At 34.2% G+C, this 16,914-nt stretch overlaps 1 protein-coding gene across 1 annotated transcript in view; it reads left to right on the forward strand.

Annotated features, from left to right (window-relative positions):
- RhoGEF64C (Rho guanine nucleotide exchange factor at 64C) overlaps positions 1-16,914 on the forward strand; it is a gene marked incomplete in the record, with an annotated part of 487,653 nt that overhangs the window by 249,056 nt on the left and 221,683 nt on the right. The window contains 1 exon segment of the mRNA XM_081745923.1: positions 13,901-14,102. Within this exon segment, the coding sequence (XP_081602049.1) occupies positions 13,962-14,102 (141 nt within the window).

Here is a 16,914-nt window from a genome sequence, read left to right on the forward strand (position 1 = left end):
ATGTGGCATCTTTATCATTGTAAGGACTATGTGTTTGTCATTGATAAGGGGAAATCAAATAACAACAAAATACACAATCTAGCACTTTACAGTGTGTATTTTTCAGTTCACAGTGCAAAATGAATAAACAATATATTTTAGGAGGATAAGAACTATCAACTGCATTCGAATGGCAATGAACGCTTCAAACTCTAGAAAAGAGCTCCCTCGTGGATAAGTGGTTAGCTTACAAGCCTTTGGCGTGGGAGCCCCGGGTTCAATTCCCGACGGAGCTCATGTGGTTCGTATTCCGTTCGTTAAACTGTAAGTCTACGTCTCATATAGCCTCGCTGCTTAAAAGGATGCTAAACTCAAAATCAAAACAAACAAAGCAAATCAAACTCTACTAAAAATCGTTTTTCTCAAAAATGACACATGAGGACATGATCAAGGAAGGAGCTAAACCATAGTTTGCAGCTTTATCCAGTGTAAAGCATGATTGAAGCCCATTTTATCCAGTGCATACCTGAGCGTCAAGGAAGCCTCTAGCCCCAATAACCCCCCTTGGATCCGCGCATTCACAAAAGCCGCGTTCACAAATGCTCTCCACTGACTTCTATCCTGAACCAACTGGATCCAGTCTTCACTTTGTACTCTTCGGACAACATAATAGTTAAGACAAAATAAAGCTAAAGAGTTAATAAGTCGTCTTGCTAATGTCATAATAAAAAGCTTGATAAGAGTATATATTTCAATATCAATTTCATCTTAATATGTAGCACGGTGGCTCAATGGTAGAGCGCTTAGCTCTTTTGCGTGGGGAACCTGGTTCGATCCCTGATGAAGCATGTTTATGGTAGACAACATCATGTCCGTCGGTTTTCTCGATATACTCCCGTTTCTTCCCACCTTCTCATTCCACCACTTCTTCCATCATGAATCACTTGCCTTAATCATCCGTCTCCCTTAGTCTAAAGGGCATAATCGTGGGACGTTAAATAGAAAGATTTCATTTACATTTTATTGTACAGTCAGCGACAAAAGTTCTTTCCGTTTCGTAAAATTTATTTTGGGAATAACGGTGGGTATGGCTGCAACGTACAAAAAATTACATTCTTTTTCAATTTACTGAAAACTAAGCAAATTGTCCCTTCATTCTGAAGTTATTTACGAAACTAATTTCATCAAACGAAAAAAAACTTTTGCGTTGACTGTACAGTTTCCATTTTTAGGTTTACAAAAAATAGTTATTCTCGATTTTCTCGAAAACTACGCATGATGACAAAAAAATCACCCATTTAAATCTTTCCAGATATAATATTTAAACGTGTAGCATTCTATACTGAAAGAAGCTTCTCTCAGCTATAAATGAACTTACTACTCTATCATGTAACATACACGTCTGCATCGATAGTTTTATTGGCTGCTTACCAGAGGAACTTTGACCCTCTTTCTTAAAGACAAGAGACTTAAATTAAGGATTATCTCATTCTTCCACTACGTTAACTTAACTCGCTTCTCTGAAGATTTCTTCCTTCACACTTTCACCGCCAAAACTTTTGACTTACATGCTTCCATGAAAGATGAAAACAAAGGATAAAAAAAATAATAATAATAACAGAAGAGTCGCAAAAGGTCAAGAATTCATCTCAAAGGCGGATGCCGTTAAAAAAAAAAAAAAAAGAGGAAAAGGGATTTACAAAAAAGAGTATTATCTTCTTATATAATATTTTAAAAAAAACTTTTACTTTTCTGTATTGCACGCATTTCGTAGTTTTTGTTTGGGTTGGGTAGGAAGAGGCTGAGCAAGTAACCTTTTTGGAAAAAGAAGTCAAGACTTTTGACATTATAGACGTGGGAATAGTTGTGTTTTTTATTCTTTTCTTATTTCCTCCTCCACCTTAAAAGCCATCCACGATATTGACTGATATGCCTCATATTCTCAGGACAGAGTTAAATTCTGGAAATGTAAACCAAATGGAAGTTGAAAGAAATGGAATCAAAAGTTGGCTCCTATCGGACAAAATTCTCGTTTTACTTCAGTCATATAATACCACCAAATGCCACCAGCTGTTATTGTGGGGAATATTTTTCGTTCCTCCTCTGCGTATTTCATATAAAACTTCTCTGAATTCGATATCTCGCACGAAATTCGAATACCTCGTATGGATATTTTCGTCAACCCTTTTTCTTTCCCTCTATGTCAGGTATCGAAAACTACTCTAGCAAATATTTAATTATTTTAAATGAAAATTCCAAATATCGTATTTCATGTTTGTAATGTCAATGGATTTCGAGATATGGATATCTCAATAATTGGTACAGTCCACAGCGAAAAACCTGCAACATGAGCATGTAAGTTTATTGTAAAAGGACTAAGTCTTTTGCTCCAAAATAAGTGTGCAGGGAAGGACGCCGAGGTTTCTCCTGGTGTGATTCGTACCACTTAGACGTTATGTTGATTCTGTTAGGCATAATTCCAGAGTTATATTTATCTCATCTTAACCAAATGGTAAAGTTCTGGGGAGGGGAGAGGCAGATGTGATCGTCGGGGACGATCAGATATATTGTACTATTATCGACCGTTATGAGACACTGCAGCCTAGTGTTCAGAGCGTTGGACTCGCGTCCGCGTGGTCCCGAGTTCGATTCCCGACCGGCGTCCATCCACCGTCGTGAGACAAACGGGAGTCACGCAAATAAAGACATATGATGGCTACTAGGTCTAGAAAGCTCCTGATACGCCCGTTAGAGACACGGAGACGCATCATGCTGACCACGTGTGCATAGATTGGACGTAGTTCAACCGATCACTAACAGATGGCGTTGGAACGGCTAGGCCCACAAAGGGCTGTCACGCCAAGTAGTTTATCGACCGTTACAACGGTGTATCCAGCAAGTTTTTTTTCTTTTTTTAGGGAAGGAGGAGAGGATATAAGATCACTTATTTTTACGGAGTCCAGACTTTTACATATTAAATATAAACCAAATAATAATTCATTAATTACTCACCCTGAAAACATACGTGCATGTTATTGTCATTTGCAGTATGTTACCTTATTTAAATACGGGTCTTAACAGTGTGTGAAATTTGAATTACCTGTTGTAGAAATGTATCAATAAGTTACTCAAAAGTAAATAAAAATTGTTTATTATGGTAGTCCATTTGTTTGATTTTACGTTTATGTGGTTAAAACAATAAAAAAAAAAACTGTTATGTTAATAAAAATTTGTAACTGTGTGCATCCACTTAGGCAAATTAGATTAACAAAGTATATGAATAATTTCAGTTGTTTTAATTCTTTTACCATGTTGTATCATATCTATTCTTCACTTGGTGTAAGAATTAAACAAATTTAGCAAACAATAGACGAATTTCATTTAGGGGACAAGAAGTCTTTCTGGAAGGAGTGAACCATCATTTGTTCCGTTTTCTCTACCAAATAAGATCAAAATGTGATTTTCATATAGGCCTCTTAAATGTGAGATATACCGGACATCAAATGAAGCTTAAATTACTTTGATATAGCTAGGAATATATGAAATAGGGCTTTTACCCTGTAGTTTTGAATCCAGCGATATGGCTGATCTGCTTAAAACAAACAAACAAACAAAAAACCTTGCTGAAATAATCCAACTGAAATATCTAAAAACGTGAAATTAATTAAAAATAATGAATTTCTTAGTAAACTTTGCACTTAGGAAAACGTATCAATGCAATTCAACATACTTTTGACATAGTTCTTGTTTTGTGTCAAAAAGCGGAAAAGTTATGCTTTACTATGTATTTTACGAAACATTTACTGGAACCAAATTCTTAATTTTAATCAAACTAACTCATATATTATATATTACTTAACTGTATTGTATGTATGCAATTTATTCATAATATTACATTGAGCAGGAGTGGAAAAAAAAAAGCACATGATGCTTCTAAACACTAATTTGCCAGTGCCAACTAATTATGTTAAAATTATTCGAATATTTGTTACTCTGAGAGTGATTTATTTAACTTTTTCCTACTATTCGAGAACGATTAGTTTGTTCGTATAACTCGAATAAGAAACGATGTACGCACAACTCTTTGCCAACGCGTGGCACATTTTAGCTATTCCCACTTTTCCTATAGTATCAATATGGATGAAATTAACATGGTAAGTTCTTTGAAATAGAAGTATGTCTTACTGCCTTTCGAAATTGCTGGAATTCGAAATTATATCGAAGAATTTCAGTCTACTTATTAAGTTCACTAGTGTTGGCTAGAATACGTTGATGGAAGCGTAATTCACTAGATGTGTGAAATCTGTCAAAAGTAAAACCTTCATCAGTAAGAAATGAATATAAAATGAAACCTCTTCTGTATATCAGTTAAAATTATTAAAAGATATGACACAATTCCCATCACCTCTGGCGACTTCAGGATCTTAGTGTGTTTCTAAAGGTTTAGATAGAATACCATAAAATCAACGTAACTTTAGTAAAATAAACTATGAAAGACGAAAACTTGGAAACAAAATTTCCCTTGTGAGATTTTTGTTTCTTTGTTTTTGGTTTTCATGTATGAATTTTGCCACTAGTGACACAGAGTTACAGAATACACAGAATGAAACCAGAAAGAAAATTTTGAAACAGACATTACGTCACAAGAAAAAAAGAACTGAGGAGACCACAAACAATATTGTAAATAGGTTTTTCCGCACAGAAGAGAGAGAGAGAGAACTGTATTTTTTCCCATTATATTTCCTGTTCCTCATGTCACAGATATACTTGTGTATGTATTCTTTGAGCAAAGAATATATTTGTATTTCACGTCTCTTGCGATTTTACGAGTCTTCTCCGTCGACAGTCATAAAAGTGTTTTAATGTGACATCTCGTGAATGGAACTCGTATCGCAAAAACATGCATGTTGCCCATACCTTTCTTTAAGCTAAAGGCAAAAGAAGGAAGCACACTTTTGGGAATATCGCGTTTGATTTTGAGACATAGAATAAATGTGTATTTCAAAAGCATTATATGACGTCAAAAATATCTGAGAGAATTCATATTCTTGTTTTCTTCCTTTTGTTTTTTGTTTTTCTCTTATGAAGAACAATTTGGGCAGACACACACATACATCCGCCAAGATGCGAAAGAAAGGAGTGTTACGTGTGATGCATGGCGGAAACAATAGAATATCATTTATAATACTTTAAAAAAAAAAAAGGAAAAGGGAAGGGGAAATTTAGGTCGAGGTAGTAGTATTCTATAAACTGTAAAGGGACGGAACAACAAATGCTTACTTATATGTAGATAGTGCGATTATTATTATTATTATTATTATTATTATTATTATTATTATTATTATTATTATTATTATTATTATTATTATTATTATTATTATTATTATTATTATTATTATTATACGTTTGACGCGGTGCAATTTCCACTTTACTCTTAAGATACTATATAGACAAACTCTGAATGCGAGAACATTTGAATTGAAAATATTGATAAATCTTAAAATTGCATTTATCATTAACTTACACTTGCAGAAAAATAATACATTTTTCAAGTCAATGGGTGTTGTCTGAAGAAGGAGACACTATAGTGAAGCAGATGGAATGACACTAACAAACTTAAGCATCTACCGTCTGCAGACTGCATAACGAAGCGTAGAAATATGTGTGCTTGGAAGCACCCACAAATATAATGATATAATCACATGAATTAGAACAGGTATTAAATTGAAATGAAATTCCTAATTTTATGTCCCCCAGGTATCCGCTTTAGGCGAAAAGATGGTTAATTAAAATGAATGATTGTGATATAATTGATGGAATGGTAATGTGGGAAAAAGGGGAGAACGGTGAGAAAACCCACAGACACATCTTGTCCACAAACTCAAATGGCTTGGGATCTAACCAAGGACTCCTTGCACTAGAGATGAGCACTCTACTGCTGAACCACCGAGTTCCCTAAAAACAACAGGAGTGATGGATGTTATTGTGGAAATAAATGTTTTGAAATATCAATGGACTGGACAAAAAATAAATACCAAAGATAAAAAAGGAAAGTAACTGGGAAACATCCTTATACGAACTGACGAAATCAAGAAACAGTGCGAAGTAACATGGAAAAGAATTGGCTACGATAGTCGCGGAGAAAAATTGGAAAGATCTTTATTCAGGAGACTATCGTTTTGGTATATCGGTTTAAACCGGTTTTAGCTTAATAATCTCACGGCCGTCTCAGAAAAGTGCAGATTATTTGAAGAGTTCTTCTCCAAAGGACTTTCTAATCATATGACAGGTGTCTAGTATTACTGTATTTTGTAGGTTTGTTAGGAGATGTTTCGCGTTTATCTGTTCAAGTTGTGTCACAGTACTTTTAGGGACAATTGTTCTAGGTTGAAATAGTGATTGGTCTTACTGTAACTTTCTGACATTTCCATAACGTTTTGATTTCGACAGCCAGGTCTTTATATTTGCCTATTTTCGTACTCAATGTTGTACGTATGTTATGAGTCGATGGTATGCTATATCTATGAGTGTTACTTCTTGGTCCATTTTGTTGATAATAGTTATGTCGGGTCTGTTTGTAAGTACCGTTACATCTGTTCTGATTTCTCTATTCCAGTAGAATTTGTATTTATCATTTTCAAGTACTATACTTGGCTGGTATTTGTAGTGTGGATTGGTATCGGTGATTAGTTTTATGTTATATGCCAAAAAGTAGTGAATGCTTTTTGCAACATTGTTACGTCTTTTTAGATAGTCTGTGGCAGCCATTATACGGCATAAGCCTGTGATATGTTCAGTTGTTTCTGATATGTCTCCACATATTCTACACTTTTCATCCGGTATTTCTTGTTTCAATATATATTTACATTAGTTTCGGGTTGGTATTACTCGGTCTCGGTATATATCATAAATCCTACTGTTTCAGAAAAGAGTCCAGTTTTCTTGAGTCAGTATTATTATTATTATTATTATTATTATTATTATTATTATTATTATTATTATTATTACTTAAATTTAATTAGAATATATAAGTTAGAACTAATCTGATGCTTGCCCTGGCCCTGTTTGTAATGCTTACACTTCTGGGTGGATTTGTTTATTATGGTACTTGAAATTAATTTTTGATATATATATATATATATATATATATATATATATATATATATATATATATATATATATATATATATATATATATATATATATATATATATATATATATATATATTTGTATTTGTATTTGTATTTGTTTCTCAGTAAAGCACGTCAGTACTTCCCGAAAATAAAGTTGTTTTCCGCTGTGCTATTGAAAGTAAGTATTTGTGTAAATACATGCATTTCCCGTTATTATTCACAATATATTTAAGAACAATGAAAATGCTTTAGTTAAGTTTTCGGTTTAGAAGCAAGTAACAAAAATGTTGTGCTCTTAATTATAATATGTATTTTGACGATACCTACAAGTGTTCGTTCACACAGATACCATACACGTGACATTTTTATGTTTTAAATACAATTATAAACGCTTTCTCCTTTTGTCACAGGAACTGTCGGTATCTTTATTTTTTTATTATTATTATTATTATTTACTTTTGTTCGCTTGGTAAATTTTACACAAACATGCTTACTGGTTCATATCATATGAGGAAATATGGAAAATGAAAGTATGGCTTGTTTTAATTGTCGAAAGAAAGCTTAATTATGTGTTTTTCTCAAGAACAATATGACGCGTAGTGAGTGATATACCTAGTAACTTCCTCTGTAAATGCGGCGGGGAAAAAACACGGCTGTCTCAACGCTATTTGTAGTAAAGCTGCGTTTCATTCGTATTTTTTTAAAAAAAGAAATCCCTGACTAAGCAATGTCTTAATTATATTGTGAAGATTTGTTTAATGAACAATATTATATCGCTTCTTTTTCCTGTTTTAAAATTTATGGTTTGTTTAATTAATCCTAACCGGAAATTATGAAATATTTTGGAAGTTTTTCGTAATACCTATTGGTATTTTCAATGCAAAATATTAAAAATTAGTATTAAAGGTTAGTTTTATGTTTAATACAATTAATTACGGTTTCCACACTATCCCCATTAAAGTGTTTCATGTTCCAGCTCCAAATGCTATTGTTGGATTCCTATGAAGTTAGCATGGGACTACAAGGAAAGATTACTTTTTCAAATAAATAAAGAAAAAAAAGAGAATCATTAAAATCAGTAGTACATCTTTGTTGTATTTGTGCGTTATCATACAAACAATTATGGTATGAATACAGTCAGTCATTAGGGATTTTCAGTCTAGCTCAGTGTTTCTCAAACTTGCCGATAACGCGGACTCACTGTTCATTCGGAAAGCGATCTGTGGACGCCGTTGCAATGCTATCTGTAATTTCATATTTTATTAAAAATATACTAATTAAAATTACCACTGACAAAAAAAGATAAGATAAATAATGCAATAAGTAATTTATTCTAAAGATACATGATTGTTTCCTAGTGACCAAAATTTCAATTGAAAATAAAGTAACTTTCAAGACTGAAAATCTTCTTCTTTTTTTTTTTAAAAAAAGAAATTTACTTTATAAACAATGTTCTCAAATGTGCGGTCATTAATGTGAGGAATGAAATTCTTTGTGTTTTTCCATAATTCCATTGAAATTTGGAATAAGTTTTGTCACCATCAATCTTAGATCCGATTCCACTTGAAGATGAAATCCATGAAATTCCGAGGCGAATGTATAACTGCTTTTGAAAAAGTGCCCTAACAAGGAAAAAATTTCACTTGAAGTAATCCTATATAACGGTTGACCGGCTTCAAGGAAGAAATTTAATAAAGCAGGAAAAATTTAAATGTACAAATGTAGGTATAATTTCTAATTACTTTTTTTAGTAACTAAAAAATACTTCTTGCACAACAGCTATGAATTTCGAGTTTCATTTTATTACAACAAATTTCAATTTTTAGGCGTCGCGGATCCCTGACTAAGTCCCGCGGATCCCACTTTGAGAACTACTGGTCTCTAAAGACTATCGTCATATCCTTATGAAGTTTTTATGTGGGATCGAAGAAAAGAAAATTCTTTAAACAAAACAAACAAACAAAATGTTGCTCTTGTGTCGAATTTGTGTGTAAACATAGATGTACGTATATACAGTGGATCATTTATCTGGATACGCTCTTATAACCCTTAAACTAACAGACAAAGAACTGAAATTTTGTAACATGCATACATCGGCACGGTGACATCATTTGGCATACCCTATGATACGAGTAGCACTAAATTAGCCATGTTGCAAAACCAACATAAAGTAATATATATATTTAAATGGCACTATGTCAGAATATTACATATTTCTACATGTTAAATATAACTCATAATATAATTTTTGTTATTCAATATGGAAAACTAATGATGCTACAGCATCACAAGCTACCAGTTTTTAGTCTCCCCTATCAGTAATAACACAAGTGAAACGAACGGGCTAATATACATCCGAAGTACTTTAGTGTCTAATACTATTGTCGTGATATCACGGATTTCAATGAATAAGGACTAAGATACGAGGGATTGAAAATTTGACTTTTTTCAAACCCCTTTATTTAAAAAGAAAAACGTATATATAAGTACATCATCCAATTGCATAAATGGCTCCCCATAGATAAGAGCATAATTCCGTTTACAGCAATTCGATATCTCAAACCGTTCTGGAGATATGGTAAATAGTGGTAAAGTTGACAACACTGCTTAAAATGTTGTAATTGTGAGAACTTGTAATTACATCTACCAAAAAGTATTGTTGTAATGTTATAGAATCAAAGTAAATGAATGAAAAAATGTTTCAAAAATTCCCAGTAATACACCGTTTTAAGAAATATATAATATCTAATCATTTTTTCATATCTTCGGAATGGTATGACATACTTGTACTGATACTGATATTTGTATAATACGAAGTTTCAGGATCTTGTATGTATTAGTTTCAAAGTTATAACGGCGTATGGTATATATATATAATATTGGGTCGAATTAAGAACCTTCTCCTTTTTTGAAGTTGGTTAAAAAGATGAACCAAATAGCGTATTACTTGGTTTTATGTCAGTTTAACTCCAATTATCGGAACTCTAATCATCCGGATGGCCAAATAACCGGATCGTCACCAGGAAATAAAAATTACATTAAAAAAGAACTGATTGGCATGCAAACCTTATGTGTTCATTGCACTTTCCGGATTTCGGAAAAATTCCGGAATTTTTCCGATACAGTATTACTTTCCGCATTCCGGAAAGTAAAAGTTCCGAAACTGTCCATCCCTAATACAGTATACACGATAACCCAAAAGTAGGTATACAGTCCCGTACTGATCAGCTCACTGCATTTTATATCATTTCTTATTGTTATCAAACAGGTAGACTTAGTTTCTTTATTATTTGTTCTTAATGTCTTTTTACTTAAGCCCGGAACAGTCGAAGTAAATAAATCCATAAACTAGAATGTTATACTTGATCAATGCAGTTGTGTATTCATACTTTGGGCCACCCTTTATATAATTTCCTTGAAATTCCTGTTTAAACCAACGTTAAACTTTGTTTAATTCGAATTTTCGAAGATATTGTTTGGCTAAATCCAAGTCGGCTTTTCAACATATATTAGGCGTACCTTCTCTTAAACAAAAGTTACGATCCCAGCTCGCGCCAAGTGAATTTTGTGGTGGACAAACACCGTGCACCTGGGTTTCCTCGGGGTTCTCCTGTTTCCTTTCACTTTCTTTATTCCACTATTTCATTCATTTCTCATCATCACCGTCTCCTTTAGCCTAGCATAATCGTGGGACGTAAAACTGAACGATTTCATTTCATTTTAAACAAAAGTAAATTTAGATCAGTGTTGATTTCACAAATTAATCACTTTTGATCATCACCCCAATTATCCCGATTGCGTCCAGAACTCAGTACTTCAGGATAATTGGAGGTTTGCTGTATTTCTAATTTGGACGTTATTTTTCTTTGGCTTTTTCTGATGTGGTTTTCTCTTGGATAGATATTACTCGACTAGGAATATATATTTAGTGTTTAAATTAATCTTCATATGAAGTCTACCTTCAGACAAAGAGGCCTTTCTGTGTGATAACACGAGATATTCCCTTCGTTTAACACTTACAGGGTAGCTTCCAGTATTGGACAATAGCATAGAACCCTTGAATCCCATTATAAACTGTCGATAATTCTTCTTCGGTATCTAATAGCTCTTTTGTGCTGCTTTTCTAGCATAAATCATTGTAGGTGCCTATTTACAGTAATTTCAGTTTTTTTTTTTTTTTGTTGTTGTTGTAGTTGTTGTTGTAGACGCTTCCAAATATATCAGCAATCTCAATAAATCTCTAATAGTAGTCAATTACTTTAACATTAAATTAGCCACCACCACTTTCATCCCTTCTTTAACATTTCAATCAAAGTTCTATTATAGGTGCCTGTGATAACCTGGATGGCTTTCGGCAAACTGAAAAGGAGAAGACTTTTAAAATATGCGCCGAGAATTAGGTCATAACTTTATACTATCTGAATTTATACTTTCCATAAATCAGATCGACCCTTGGTATGAAGTCATCATCGTGTCAGGGGACAGAAAGTGAGAACCGATGCAAAGGTCATGATTTCATGTTATTAGATTGCTATCTAATTTATATGGATACACTTTTTTTCCCCCTTTGCCTACGGTAGAAAAAATCTCTTCTAATTTATCAAGAAATGTTCGATTTAGCCTCTTAGGGGATAATTTTGAATGAGGTTAAAGAAATCGTGGGGTAGAAATTAAGCCTCCTGCTTCAAGATGAGATCTGTCTGCTGAGAAGCGGGAAAACTTTTTTCTTTGCATCTTCCCCCCCCCCCCTGCTTGTCGTGAAAAAGAACACCAGAGAAATTTCGAATAAGTCACGTGCGGCAAACGCCAAAAGCAGCATCCAGGTAAAGTGATTTGTTTTCTTGATATTCACTATCAATGTAGATTTCTGTATATTTTTAATACGATATCCGTTGGGTAGAAAGGACAAGTTAGAGGAATTTCAATTGATTGTGTTATATGAAATGGTAGAGAAGTTGTACATTGTGGTGTCTCTGTGTCTCATGTTTGATGTAAAAATTCTCTGTTGGAACAGTGAGCTGCATTAACTTCATTTGCAATTCAGGTATTTCAATAGATTATGTGTTGTAAGTGTCCACATGAAAAATGTGTATCTACGTGTCTAAGAAGGAAGGTATCTTAATGTCATGTTCACTAGATCATTTTATTTGAAATTTTCCTTGAGATTCTCCAAAAAAATGATAATCTTATGAAAAGGGATGAGAGTTTTCATTATTTGTAGATTTATAATAGCTAGAGTTGTGTTCCACTCATGATATGCTGAGACGAGTCGTAATTGCAATCTCAGCTCACGTAAATTTGAGATGGACATCTAAAATATATGTGATTTTCTTGGAGTTTTCCTTTCAGATGATGAATATTTTTTATCGTTTTTAATTAAATATATATATAAATATATAAATAGAAATTAAATTTATATTCTAGATTTAATATCGCAGAGTTATAGTCAAATGTTAATAATCATTATACATTTCTAATAGTGACGTTACATAGTGTATGATGTGCATTCTAGAGGCGTTTGTAATAATAATAACTTCTTGCAGCTAATTCATTTATTTTATGTATGCTTTATAATGTCAGGTTATATGTGTTAAAAATAATGCTGTCATGTATTATTGTTGATTCGAAGGTGAGAACTACATCTTCATTAAGCTCGGAAGTGCGTTGTAAGATGCGAAGATTTATACGGCGACTTAGAGCTAAGAGTCGCCTCGCGGATTATATTGTCAATTGTGGTATTACGTGAGATAATTCAAATTATTTAAATTTAGTTGTACAAGACCATGCCATACTTCGTATGGGTATCGAACTGGTTTCAGCGATGGGCGGCAGTGGCAGCGCTATAGGGGTTCGAGGAGGGGCGATTGCCACCTCAATATTTTTCTCGCCTCTCCTTCGCCCCCCCATTTTTTATGTACAACTGTTGAATAATAATAATATGTACAACCGATAATAATAATTTTCAAAGCAAAAACAAGTGTGGTTGCCTTGTCTCCCCAAAATTGTTCTTGCATCCCCTCTTGGCCCCTACTATTACGAGGAGTGTTCACCTCTGGTGCTTGGGGTCCCGGGTTCGATCCCAGTCCCCGCCAAGTGAACTTCGTGGTGGACAAACACCGTGTGCGTGGGTTTTCTCGGGATTCTCTCATTTCCTCCCACTTTCTTCATTCCACCATTTCATTAATTACTCATCATCACCGTCTCCTTTAGCCTAACCGGCATAATCGTGGGACGTAAAACTCAAAGATTTCAAAGATTTCCTACTATTACGAGCCTAGCGCCGCCGCTGAGGGGTGGCTGATCTCGTTCATTTGGACGTCGCAATTTGAGGAGTGAAGAAGGGAAAGGTCAAAAGGGTACCGCGGCTCAAGAATTTTGGGAATCTGCAACATATTGTGTTTTTATGTTAAATTCGAAAATTGATTCTCCATAGCGTGTTTCATTTTCTCCTAATTTCGGAATGAATTTACCAGTTTCATTATAGCTCTCTGGAAATTAAACATAATTTCATCTACTATGAGCCAGTTTGACTATACTATAATTGGCTATGGTTTATTGACAAATTTTAATATTTCAGTTGAATTTCTATTTGCAAGATATCTCTTATTTGTTTCAGTGTTGAAAAGAATCAACTAATGCACTAATTGTGCTGTCGTTTTTAGTCGTTTTAGTGAAACGCATGCTTCTGTAATTTAATTACCTATAGCTTGTATTTAATTAAGAAAGTTCGTAAGTTACTGTATAAAAATAATCAGGCAATATAATATTTGTTTCTCTCTATTTGCAGTGAAGGTCTTGACGTGTAGGGCGACTGCGCTATCTTTACTCATCCCCCATGATGTCCAAGAATGGAACAAGTGGCTTCTCACCCCCCGAACTGCGCCTACCATACCGACCTCTTCCAAGCGGCTAATACGATGAGGCGCCAGTATAATGAAGTTAACACCTACGAGTACGACCCAGCTACGTATTACTGTGCATCGTCCACGGTAAGTATTATTAGCCAATCAAACTAAGCGAAATGAGGTCTTTGAGGATGAGTTAACACATGTGATTACCAAATGAAGTCATTGATAGCAATCTTGTTTGTGTATTCTTGTTTGTTGTAGCACAGTTATACTATGTGTACATTCTAGTACGCTGTGTTAATCTCTGATGACCATTTATTTACTTAATTAGTAACAAAAAGCACCTAATCCGAAAGGTAAATTAGGTTGCAGAATTTGCATGCAATATGTGTCACAGTTAAGCTTCATATGAAAAAATTAATTGATGCGTAAGAGATCACTTCAGTATGAATTTCAATGTGCTTGAGTGAATAATATACATACAAAATTACATGTTACAACGTGAATTCGCACTTAGCTGCCATGTTAATGATATAACTGTCAATCGCGTAAGTTCAAGACTTGATCTCAAGTTTAGATTTTCATGGCTTTAGTTTAGCACAGGTCAAGCGAAAACTATTAGTTTGTCTCTGGCGACGAATCCAAGTGGAATAAATAGAATTAGCGAATGTGTATATATTATGTATTCAGCGAGGTCTCATGACAGATTTCCGACACTGAAAATTGATTCAATATTTTACTTCAGTTCAATACATCAAGACGGAAAAGTTAGCTGATAAATTCTTCAGTGTGAGGCCAATGAACCTCCATTAATGTCAGAATCGTACTTATGATGATCAGCGTTAGGGAAGGGGTAGTAATTGTTTCCCCTTACCCAGAGTTCGAGATTTTGTGTTTTAAAGAAGTTAAATTTACCAACTAGAGGTCATTTATACCTAGGTATATTTCCACGTCTGTCCGTGTGTCCGCTCGTCTGGGACATAAAAAAAATCTTAAGGATTAGTTGATGAATCACCATCAATTTTGGTCACGATGTGGAGAGACAAAAATTACCAATCGAATTCGTTGATAAAGGTGATAGTCAAACCAGAAGTGGGAGAAGACATCTACTATTTCTAGTGTTGACTTGGTCTAGAGCATAAACGGTAATACGTAGCGATATCAGTAGAAAATTGGTTTCCTGCAATCGGTTAACTGTCCCAAGAATATATTTCATATCCATTCTTAACTCTACTAAAACCAGAAGTGGTATTAATCCCCTACAACTTCCGGCTACAGTATTGATCTACAGAGCAAAAACCATAAGAAATAGCGAAAAGCATTTTCTTCGAATCTGTTTAGCGTTCTAAGTATAGGTACCATATTCAAACCGAAAGTGACATAACTTCTTCTATTTTTACCGTTGATCGCCATAGAGGGGTAAAACATGCCTATGTGATCTATCAACTGATTTTATTTCAACAGAAATTAAAGTTTCAAGAATGCCATCTTACTATTATCACAACAAAGAGGTTTATGGAGATATAGTACTTCAGTATATCAGTGTCACTTTAATAAGTAGCACGGATCTTGTACAGCTTCCATTTTCAAGCTTTCAAAAAAATTCGTTTTTCTCAAAAACTACACATGAGTTTTTATAATGACATGTTTTGTTCAGCTCATTATCTATCGATTGGTATATGTTTCCCCTTTGAACTTATTTCCCTTTAAACACTAATAATATTGTGGAATTTCAAAATACTATAGAACTAGTGCTGTAACCATATTTATTCAATAAATTTAAGCATTAATACTATTTATGTATTCGTACATTGTGTGTTGATTTAATTGCAACTGAAACTGTATTCTTTCACTCTAATTATTTCCAAATGGATAGCGATGATACTCAGACGCACACTCTGAATTTTTTGTTCAGAGGGTTCCAAGCCAAAGATGTAGTGAGTCAGTGTTATGTGGCTCAACAGGACGTGACCTACTGCAACCCTCCACTCATCATGGCCCACTCTGACCCACCGACCCACTACGTTCCTCCGATCCCACTCGGCTCAGTACACTGTAGACAGCATTTTCTGAACACTGGTAAATTTGTCTACGTTTTACTTTCAAGGATTCCATTTTTCTTCCTTTTTCATTTGTTTCTATTTACTTACCTGAGATGAGTATATCTAAATGAAAAAAAAATGTCAGGTACTTTTAGATATTGATATTTGTAATTGTAATAGCAGTGGCGGATCTAGGGAGCGATCGCCCCCCCCCCAGAAGAAGAAAGTTTTTTTTTTTTTTTTTAAATGCTAGATATAAATAAACCCATCCCAGAGTTTGAAGCTCTTAAAAGTAGCTCTAAGTAGCAATATTACAACCCACCGCCCCCCCCCCAGAAGTCCGTCTTGGATCCGCCCCTGTGTAATAATAGTAACAGAACTTGCGAGACAAAATCAGATTTTAAACTGTTTTTCTTTTGATTTGTTTTGTTTTTTCCCTTTACGTTGGGCTACTTTACCTGGATTTGAGGATTTCAGATTCCATCCTGTATTCCATTGCAAAATATTCGTAAGTCATCAAGGAAATAATTATATATGATAATTAACTTAATGATAGAGGCCTGCGCCATCTCCGATCCAAGCTTTCGGGAGAGAGTCCACTACTAAAGCCACTATATATTATTCGGGTATCATTCTGAACCCGAAAAGACGATAAGTAATTTTAAAATACTTCCACCTATATTTGCAAAAGAAAAGAAATGATAGAACTAGATTGTTTTTATAACAGAAAGAGTACAGATGAAATGTAAGATCAAATTTCCATGCCATATCAATCATTTCCCTGTTAAACAAATGCGTGTTGAGTTAGGAAGTTGTTTGAGGGGGTGGATCCGGTGGATCCCCCGTGGGTTTCCCTGATAGTATTGAACATGAACGTGCTTTGCTCACAAGATCGGGATCATATTCACATT

Source organism: Thermobia domestica, chromosome 18, assembly GCF_964235325.1.
Source record: "Thermobia domestica chromosome 18, izTheDome1.hap1.1, whole genome shotgun sequence".
Taxonomy (NCBI): Eukaryota; Metazoa; Arthropoda; class Insecta; order Zygentoma; family Lepismatidae; genus Thermobia; species Thermobia domestica.